Below are 10,744 nucleotides of genomic sequence, written 5' to 3' on the forward strand. Positions count from 1 at the left end.
ATGTGGGTCATCGGCCTCTGAGACCGGTTTGTGAGAGGAATGGGAAGAGTTTTTCAGCTGCAGCCTGGAGAAGCCCTAGCATGGTGTAAGAAGAAGGAAACTGGCCATTCTGGTGGAAGCCTAGGATGCTGAGAGATATGGACAGTTGAAGCCCAGAGCGTGAAGTTTCAGAGGAGAACAAGGGCTTAATGACAAAATGGGCTAGAAGTGATTCATATGTTCTAGAAAAGAAGCTGAATTTATTCTGCCTGCATCCTGAGAATTTGGGTGAGACTGAATTTACAGGTACTGGTCTGATCTGTTCGGCAGAGGGACCCTCACAGCAGGTGTGGTGGTTTGAATAAAATTGACTCCTGTAGCCTTACATGTTTGGTCTTTACTTGGTAGAACTGTTTGGGGGGGGTTAGGAGGTGTGGCCTGGTAGTAGGTGTGTCACTGGGGCTGGCCTTTGAGGTTTCTAAAGACTCCCACCATTCCCAGGGCTTGCCCTCTGCTTCTTCCTGTTTGTGGGTCTGTGTGTGGGCTTTCAACTGCTGCTGCAGCACCCGCCATGACAGTCACGACTCTAACTTTGCAACTGTGAGCCTCAAATAAGCTCTTCTATAAATTCCTTAGTTGTGGTGTCTTATCACAGCAACAGAGAAGTAATGAGAACCTCAGGACAGCGTTCAGGCTGTGGCATGGTTCCTGCTCCCCGATCTTAGGCAGTGAGAGAGAGCAGCGTGCATGCCGAGCAAAGGCACGGAAAGTGTACAGTCCGCCAAAGAGAAGGCGTTTAGCATTACAGTCAGAGCAGGGATGGAAGCACTGGGCTGTTGGAGAGGTTAGGGCCATTATAGAGAAACATGGGACACTAAGAAACGGCTGACCAGACTGAAGACAAGCGAGGATGAGAACAAAGCATGAGCACTCATCCCAGCTTCCTGACTGAGGATGTGTGTGTGACCAGCTGCCCCACTTCTGTGGCTCTGCCTTCCCGCCAAGATGGACTGCTCCTCAAGCCATGCGCAGAACCAGCCCTCTCCTCCCTCCCCTTGCTTCTGCTATGTGCTTCGCCACAGGGACTAGAAAAGCCAGTGGTGCAGTGAACGGCTTTCTGAGACTCTGTAATTGTTACAAATAAAAGCTAAATGAAAGCAATATGAGCAAGGTGGGATTTTTCTGCGTGCTTCATGCACAGGGGCTCCCTGCAGGCCAGCCTTGCTCCGCGTACCTTTGATGCCCTCCCAGAAATCCTCTCAGCTTGCCCTATTCACCCCGTTGAAGGACTGCTCACCCCAACAAGTAGTTTGAAGTTTGAAAGAAAAGCTTACATAGGAGAACACTTAACCGGAGGAAGCACAGATATTGTAGGGCTGTGGAGCCCAGATGGAAGCTGTGTTAATGGTGTCTGTGGACACCAGCCCTGATTTGAGGCTCCTGATTTGCTACACATTGAGGACAAGGACAAAAGGGAGTGAGTTGGTGCTTCTGGGACCAGTTCCCTTCTTTATTTCTGTGAGACACACACGCAAGCACGCACGCACACACCCATGACACTCACACATCAGAGAGTACATTGGGACCAAAGTCATTTGGTTCAGTCTCTGAGCTGAGGGCAGAGGACAGGTGCAGAGGCGCATGCTGTGCCCACATCTCCTCTTCCAGGCCTGCTCAGTACAGTTCACAGGGGCCAGGAGGCTGGGGCAGTGCTGTGCTGGGGACTCGGTGTTACGCAGGGATGGGACTCTTTAAGTGTCGGCTTTCTTGTCACTTTGGCCAGAACTGCCTACTTTCTGTTGCTCGAGCCTGATGTAGGGCTCAAATGCTGAGGACCCCAGTTTGTAGCTGGCTGGCGAGTCCAGGAGCGGAGCTGCGGAAAAGCAGATGGCCGGCAGAGGGGACGATGCTGACGCCAAGGGCATTGGGTTGAGGCTTGGAGAGGAGTTCCTGGGATCACCCAAGGAGGTGCCCCTGTGGCTGGCAGGAAGGCCTGGGAGGCCAGGGGTCAGTGCCAGGAGGCTAGGGGCCCTGGGCACGGAGAGCAGCCGGCCCTGTTCCAGCAGCCGCAGAACGCTGGAGGTGGCAAAGGCCTCGGAGGAGGAAGAGGATGCTCGCTTCTCCAGGTCTCTGCTCTGGTCCTTCTTCTGCTTGGTCCGGCGATTCTGGAACCAGACTTTCACCTTGGGGCAGAAGGCACACAGGGATTTCAGAAGGGGAAAGGGAAGGGCAGGAGACAGAGTCAAGAGAAAAGGGGAGGGAGTTTAGAGGTGGTGGTGAGGTAAAAGGGCACAACGAGGGGAGGACAGAGGAAGAAAGAAGAACAGACTGTTAGTGTCACCTCACAACACCTGTACTGAGGACCTGATCGGAGACCTCAAGTCTCAAAGTGTAGACACTGCTGTTCTGGCCTACGGGAGCAGATTGGCAGACAGGAAGTGGAGTTTGGGGGTCCATTGAAGGGTCAGATTTCCCCTGCATGACACTTGCTTTTACCCAGGTGTCTGGTCTTAGACATCACTTATGTGTAGGTAATTCCCAACACTGCCTTAGGCCCAGACCTCTAAACTGAGATCCAAGCGAATCAAGCAACTGCCACCTACTTATTTGATTTTAGACAGGGTCTCCTGATCCCAGACTGGCTTTGAACTTGCTACGCAGTTGAGGATGACCTTGAACTTCTGAACCTCCTGCTGGGATGACAGTGCCAATTGTAGGCCAGTTCCACCACATCCCGTGGTATACCTCGCCAGGAAGGTAGCCCAGGGCTCTGTGCATGCTGGACAAATACTCTGTCAACTGCGTGTGTCACAGGTGCTTCTCATCCGTGAGCAGGGACAGTATGTGGCGGGGGAACAGTGGCCCAGAGGCCCTAAATGGGAAAGGGTGGGGAGATTTTCTCACCTTCTCCAACTTTCTCAGGACCTCAGAGGTCCAGCCATGTCAGTGGCTCCCAGAGAAGGAAGTGAGAGAGGCGCTGATGTCATTGTCTTCTGCGCCAGGGCAGGGAAAGGTACAAACCCATTCTGGGCAGAAGGCGTGACAATGACAAGGGGTATGGTCAGTGCAGAATAACAAAATTGGGGGACTGCCAACTACACCCTCTGTTGGCAGAAGGAGAGGGAGGCATGGGAAGGGAGACTCCCAGTAGGCAGGCCTAGATGTGGAGAGAAGGTCAAGGGGAGGCCGGGCTGGGGCTAGGGCCTGGCATTTCATCTATTGTCATGTGAGTTGGTCAAGAGACTGGCTGCACACAAATTTCCTGTGTACACTGTAAATCCTAGTGCCCAGGCTCATTCCAAATTCTTCCTATCAGAACTGGATCAGGATGGAGGCATCAGGATTTCTCTTTTCTTTTCTTTTAAGTTTATTTTCTGTGCATTGGTGTGAAGGTGTCAGATCCTCTGGAGCTGGAGTTACAGACAGTTGTGAGTTGCCATGTGGGTGCTAGGAATTGAACCTAGGTCCTCTGGAAGAATAGCCATCTCTCCAATCTCCAGACCTAGTATCAGGATTTCTAGAAAACCCTATGGGAGATTCCAATGTGCTGCAGGTAGAGCCCCTTCATGACCCGTGCCTCTGTGTTTTTCACCATCAATCCCAGGACTTCTAGAGGCTGGTTCAGGAGTCTCAGTGAATTTGAGACAGGTTCAGACCCCTCTGAACCACCCCTGCTCCTTCAAGAAGTTTTTGGTTCCTCTTCTTGTACTGATTCTTCAGGGTCTGCTCTGCCCCTTTGCTGGCCAACTCCTGAAGGGCCAGGCAGTATCCTGTGGGGTGTTTCCTGGCACCAACTGCCCCTGCTGGCTCCTCAGGGCTCTGCACAGGCTCTCTGCAGGCTGCCAGCTTGGATCTCAAGGAATGCTTGGTGGCTTCATGTCCTTTGTTGTGCTGGGCCACAGAGTCCCACAACAGAAGGGGGCGTGGTTTCCAGGGCTGAGAGATGGTCGTGGTCCCCCCCCCCCCCGGCCCCCTGCCCCGGGAAATTATCTCCTTGGCCTGAGGTTAGTGCTCGATTCTATGGCTTGCTCATTTAAAAATGAAAATGCCATTATTAATTTAGAAATCAGACAAGGTGTCCCTATGAAACCCAGGCCGGCTTTAAACTCTGCGTCCTCCTGCCTCAGCCTCCTGAGAGCAGGGATGATAGGCATGCAGTAGACATTCATCTTCAAAGGCCTCTTCCCGGGACTGTGGGCTCATACAGAATCTGGATGCCTGAGTGTGGAAGGTGGCTTGGGTTCTTTCCTATGCTAGGTGGTTCCTCGAGTCTGCTGATTGGACGCCTAGGGCAGGGCAATGTAAGGGGACTAAAGAGCCAGAGTAGCACTTACTAAGCTAGTTGGTGACTCTGTGGGCACTGGGGTTTGGCAGCTTGTCCTTAGCCTGCCCTTGTCCCACTGAGGAAGAGGACCACTGAGTCAGGCTCTCGCCTTTCCTTCCAGTTAAACCTCATCTGTTCACACTGGGCTTGTTTGTTTATATGGTTTGAGACAAGGTTTCCTGCAGCTCAGACTGCCCTCAAACTCAGTATGTAGCCAAGAATGACTTTGAACTTCTGACCCTTTTGCCCCCACCTCAAGAGTGCTGGGATTACAGGTGTAACTACCACCATGCCCAGTTTATGCAGTCCTGGGGATCCAGCCCAGAGCTTCCTGCATGCTAGGCAAGCACTCTAGCAACTGAGCCACACCCCCAGCCAGCGTGCTGCTGTTAGGATGCCAGTCCTTCTATGAGGAGCTGCAAGAGGAGCTTTACATGAAGGGAAGGTGGCAGAGGGTGAGAAAGGGGTAGGAGGAAGAAAGAGGTTCCCAGCCTAGTCTGTCACAGACCATCACTTCCCAGAATCCTTTGTTGTTTCATTTGGGTTCTCCCTGAAATGCTCAGGGGCCATGACCCTCCAACCTCAGCCTCCTAAGAACCTGGGACTGCAGGCTCGTGCCATTGTGCCTGGTACTTCCTGGAGTCTTTGCTTCCTGGAAGTGATCACCACACCTCTTACCTGCCAGTATCCCCCATGGTGTTCTGAGTGAGAATAACCCCATAGCCTTCTACATCTGAATGCACAACTGGAAAGGGTTAGAAGGATTTCGAGGTGTGGCCTTGTTGGAGGAAGTGTGTCACCAGGGGTGGACTCAGAGCTTTGAAAATCTAAGCCAGGCCCAGTGTCGCTCTCTCTCAGCCTGCAAAGCAGAATGTAGCTCTCAGCTACTGCCCCAGAGCCATGATGATAATAGACTAAACCTCTGAAATTGTAAGCCAGCCCCCAGTTAAATGCTTTCCTTCATAGGGGTTGCTTTGGTCATGGTGTCTCTCCACAGCCATAGAATAGTGGCATACAGAACAGCCATCTCCTAAAGCACCCATTCCCTGTACTGTGAATGTCCCTTATCTCTATGGCCTTTCCCATTTTCCTTACACATGAATGATCTCTTCTGCTGAAACTCGACTCTGTCTCCCCTCCTCTCCTTTCCTGTGTGTATGTGAGTGTTGTGAACATTCATGTGTATGAATATGAGCATGTGTGCCATGGCCTGTGGAGCCCAGAGGACATCCTAGGGTGTCAATCCTTGCCACCCACCATGTTTGAGGCAGGGTTTCTTTGCTTTTCCATTGTACTGCAAATGCCTGTGGTGAGAAGGGTGAGAAGATTCCCCTTCTCTGTCTCCCATTTCCATGTGGGGCATTGGGATTGCAGGAGCTTACACTCAGGTTTTCGTTGTGTCTTCTGGGGATTCAAACTCAGGTCCTTATGGTTGCCCAGCACATGCTCCTACCTGCTGAACCTGCTTCCATTTCTTGTCTTCCTTCCTCTCTTCCTCTTTCCTTCCTCCCTTTCTTCTTTATCTTTTAAATTTTGTTTGCTTTGACATAGGGTCTCATGATGCAACCCAGGCTGGCTTCCAACTCTATGCTGCTGCCTCCACCTCCTGATCTGGGATTACAGGCCTGTGTCCTCACTCACAGCCTCTGGTGGACACTATCGGCCCTGTCTTACCTGTAGCTCTAAATTTTCCCTCATGTATGTTCCTTCTAAGCCACACCCCTCTATGTCAACTTTTGGCCTCATACACCAAGATGTTCCCCAGATACAGGACCTGGCGGTGGAAACCTGGCCTGCCGCTCACCTGGGTCTCAGAGAGGTTCAGCTGGCGGGCCAGCTCCGTGCGCTCTCGGCCCACCACGTACTGACAGCGCTGGAACTCCATCTCCAGGCGATACAGCTGCTCCGCCGTGAAGGAGGTGCGGGTCCGCTTGGGGCGGTCAAGGTCCAGGCCCTTGGGCAGGACAATTTCCCGGATGGTCCCCTTGGCATCTGCAAGGACCGTGAAGGGAGCCGGGTTAATCCACAAGCTGTGTTAGCTCATCTGTGGTTTTGGTTTTTCCCCTCCACTTCCACTTTCTTCTTCACAGGGATTCACTGTGTAGCCCAGGCTGACCTTGAACTCATGGCCTAATAACAGGAATCCTCAGGTCCCTGACTGGATACTTGATCTCAGAGAACTTGCTGGGCCTCTCTGAGCCAAGCTTCCTCAGAAACCCTATGCAGGGAGTCATATGTATGTCATGGGTATGAAGATAAAGATGGATGGATGGGGGGATGAGAAGGAGGGAGAAGGGAGAGAGATTAAAAGATAGAAGAGAGACAGGAGAGAGAGAGAGAGAGAGAGAGAGAGAGGGAGGGAGGGAGGGAGGGAGGGAGGGAGGGAGGGAGGGAGGGAGGAAGGANAGGAAGGAAGGAAGGAAGGAAGGAAGGAAGGAAGGAAGGAGAGAAGGAGAGAGAGGTGATATCCCACAGTAAAAATGTCAGGTCAGCTCTCATAGCCTGGGCAGAAAGACTCACTGCTGCTCACCCAGGATTCTGTTCTCTTTGCAGAGTAAGAAATAACTGGGACAAACAGGCCACATTCTCAAGTCCAGAGAAGGTGGATTAGAACTGAATGTGGTCTGTCACAGAAGACTTTCTGGGGAACCAAGCCCTGATCCCTCCAGGGGTTCATAAGGAGGTTAACTGATTGACAGAGTGCAGAATAGAGGCTGGAAACCCCAGGAGGAGCCCAAGGGCTGGTGCCACACTGCTAGACTACTGGGTGAACCACCCTACTCCTTGTGTCCCTGTACAGCTGAACCACTTCAGGCTCTAGGCAGACAGTTTTCACACACAGCCTCTTTAGTGCTTTGGGATCCATTTAAGAAAGGTCAAAGGCCAGGTGGTGGTGGAGATGGTGGCACAAGCCTTTAATCCCACTTGGGAGGCAGAGGCAGGCAGATCTCTGTGAGTTCAAGGCCAGTCAGGTCTACAAGAGATAGTTTCAGGACAGGCTTCAAAGCTACAGAGAAACCCTGTCTTGAAGAAGAAAACAAAAAAGGAAGGCCACAGACCTACAGCCCACGATCACAACAGAGCACCACAAAGTGCTCGGAAAGGGAAACACTTTAATCTAAGCAACCCGCCACTGATGTGAAATCTGTCGGCACAGGTAATAACCAGGAGGTGGAACAGGGCGGCACTGTACCCAGTGGGATCCACCAGTCAAACAAGCTGCTGTTCCCCACAGTGGAGGAGCACCGCCTGAAAAGCTTACCACCTGCTCAGCAGGGCATGGTGATGCACATCTCCATGGCCAGGGATACAAGAGACCCTGTCTCAAAACAAAACCGACACCCACAACAATTTAGCAACTCAAGGGAGCGCTTGCTCAGGAGGCCTCTGCAAACGTGCCACCTCCCGCAACTGCAAGGACCCTCACTTCCACCAGGGGGCGCAGAGCCGGCTTTTGCTACGTGCTGGGAAGGTAACTGGCTTATATAGCATGGTGAGATGGGGAGAGAGATACTTAAAGCTCAGCAGTGAAAAGCAAGTATTGCTTTTGCAGAGAACCCGGACTATGTTCCCAGCATCCACATCTGGAGACTCACGACACCTATAGCTTCAGCTTTGGGGTATCCTATATCCTCTTTTGACCTCATGGGTACTTAAACACATGTGCACATATGCCCCCACAGACACATACATGTAATTAAAGTATTTTTTAAAGATATGAAAGCAGGAGGCTTGTCGGGAAGAAGGCAAGCAGAGGTCTGAGGGTGGGGCTAACAAGGTCGTGGATTTAGTCCTAACATATTTGTGTAAACAAGCAAGAGTAGCAACAAAGGGGTCAGGGTGCTTCTTCAGCCAAGGCCCCAGGTGTGGTGTTGGTCTTGAGTTTGAACTTTCCCAGTGTCTCCATGGAGATGAACCTATCACTTCCCCATTTTATAGATGAGGAGCAAGTTTTAAGTAACTTCCTGAAGGTGCCCTGTCAGAATTCAGTAAACCCCAGAAACGCCTGATTCTGCCCAGAGTGGTAGCACATTCCCATAATCCCTCGGCTAGGGAGATATCAGCAGGAAGACTCAAGGCAAGCCTAGACTACACAGGAAAGCCGTTCTCAACAAGCTATGAACAGCAAGCAGAGCCGGGAGGGGGATGTAGCTCAGCAGAGCACTTGCCTAGTAGGCCCAGGGTCCTGGGTTCAATCCTCAGCATGCAAACAGCAACCCCCAGCCATGAACACGCTGGGGCGTCCTTCATACAGCTGACAAGTTTCAGCCAAGACTTTAGCAATTGACAAAAGGAATCTTCTGGAAAAGTCCGTTGTTCACTTGGAGAATATGAGACAGGATATCTATTTGTGGGTGCTGCCTGCCTTGCCATGACCCGACCCTTATGGCTCCTGTTCGTTCCAGTGGATGTTCACCCCTTTCAGGGGTGCTCCAGTCCTGATCTCATCTTCATGTGCAATCAGCCCTGGAGGCTGGTGAGTGCGAGTGGAGAAGGGATGGTACGGGGTGGGGGGAGAAGGCCATCACTGCTCAGAGGGGCCTGAACCCTGCCAGCCCAGGTCCTACCCACTCAGAGATGAGTGGGTCTGATGGATGAAGGTCTTGCTATTGGTGTGTAGGAACCACGGGCCTCTTGGGGTGGCTTAGCATCCTAGGTCCAATACTTTCCATATAGCAGAAGAATATGGAAACCATGTGAAGGGGCTGGTTCTCTCTGCTCAGCTTCCTCTATCACCAGTGGAGGAAGAAACCAAAGGCTTCTTTCCACTCTGCAAAGGCGTGGGTCTGCGCAGGATATCTGCAGGGACAGGCAGGAGGGAGTGCTTATATGTGGTAATATAAGCTTCACCTCTTTCTGGGCTCCCTGAGACACCCTGAAGTTTCTGAGCCTGAATAGCAGAAGGCCAAGCCACACCCGGGCACACCCTCTTCTCATCCTACAAGATCCAGGAGTGAGTAAGGTGCGTTCCCTCCCTCAGGACCACTGCACAAGAAAGTCAATTGCAGACCCGCCATTGGGCACCAGGTCACACATAGGAGATAGGAGAAGCAAGTCAGAGTCACAGAGGTGTGCCTGTTAGGACAGAGCAATTACAAATGTGGGGGGAGGGGAGCAAGCCAGAGGCTACTGAGGATGCAGACATTGGATTTACTCTGGAAGCAGCCTGTGAGGGCCAAAGAAACGCTAGCAAACAACCCCGTGACTGTGTTCCCGGGTGTTGGTCCTGAAGAGGTGAAATCTAACGTCCACACAAAGACCTGTATGCAGCAGCTTTTCTTTTCGCTTTTTTTTTTTAAAAAATATTAATTCTTATTTCACATATATGAGTATTTTGCTTGTATTTGTGGGTGTGTGATTTGGAGGCCAGAAGAAGGTATTCAATCTCTTGGACATGGATTTACAGACAATTGTGAGCTGCCATGTGGGTGTCGGCAATCGCACCCGGGTCTTCTGTTTCTAACCGCTGAGCCATCTCTCTGGGCCCTTTGTTTTTGAGATGGGGGACTCATGATTCCAGGCTGTCCCCAGCACTTCACGTAGCAGAGGTTGACCTTGAACTCCTGACCCTCCTGCTGGAATTGCAGGCATAGTCCACCACACCTGGTTTGTTTGGTGCTCTGAATTGAGCCCAGGGCTTCATGCATGATAGGCAGGCACTCAGTCAACCGAGCTACACACCTGGCCCCAAATTTCCCGTTAATGACCTCCAAAAGGAAAGAGGATGTTTTCAGAGGCGGGCTGGTTAGAGAAACTGCTAAAACCTTCCATGAGAAGCCACTCAGCAGGTAAGAAGGGTCACTGCAGACAAACTTGGTGTGCACAGGGGGTGAAGAAGCCAGGACTGGAGAGATGGCCTAGAGGTTAAGAGCACTGGTCGCTCTTCTAGAAGACCCGGGTTCAATTCTCAGCACACTCAGAGCGGATCACAATCATTTGTGACTCCAGGAGGACCTGATGCCTTCTTCTGGCCTTCCAGGCATTAAGTGTGTGTGGCACACAGATATAACACCCATATACATAAAATATCAATAGAAGCAAGTTCCCGGATGTCGTGTACACATGCTTCTGTTTATATATCATCAAATGACAAAATTATGAAGGTGACTGCCAGGGATTGGGCAGACAGATGATTTGACCACACAAGGGGAGCATTACAAAGCCCTTTGTAGGCCTTTTAATTTGGGAGGCAGAAATAGGTGGATCTCTGAGAGTTCAAGGACAGCCTAGATTACATAGTACAATTCCAGGACAGCCAGAGGGGGGCGGGGAGACTGGAGCATTGGCTCATAAAGTTAGGAACACTTACTGCTCTTGTAGGGGACTTGGGTTCAGTTACCAGCAGCCAGGTCACCACTCACAGCTGCCTGTAACTCCAGCTGCAGGGAACTGATACTGGATTTCAGTGACTCGGTGACCCTGTGGGTGTGACTCAGCTTC

General features: G+C 51.5%; 1 protein-coding gene across 1 annotated transcript in view; it reads right to left on the reverse strand.

The window, feature by feature from the left end:
- Positions 1–1,468: 1,468 nt before the first annotated feature.
- Positions 1,469–10,744, reverse strand: part of Vax2 (ventral anterior homeobox 2) — a 26,393-nt gene continuing 17,117 nt past the window's right edge. Inside the window, exons 2-3 of the mRNA XM_050165451.1 lie at positions 6,108–6,295; positions 1,469–2,162 (exon numbers count right to left, since the gene is read on the reverse strand). Of these exons, the coding sequence (XP_050021408.1) occupies positions 1,731–2,162; positions 6,108–6,295 (620 nt within the window). The 3' untranslated portion in view covers positions 1,469–1,730. The remainder of the gene's footprint in view (positions 2,163–6,107; positions 6,296–10,744) is intronic.

This window comes from Alexandromys fortis, unplaced genomic scaffold (assembly GCF_014885135.2).
Source record: "Alexandromys fortis isolate MF-2015 unplaced genomic scaffold, M_Fortis_MF-2015_v1.1 scaffold_158, whole genome shotgun sequence".
Classification (NCBI taxonomy): Eukaryota; Metazoa; Chordata; class Mammalia; order Rodentia; family Cricetidae; genus Alexandromys; species Alexandromys fortis.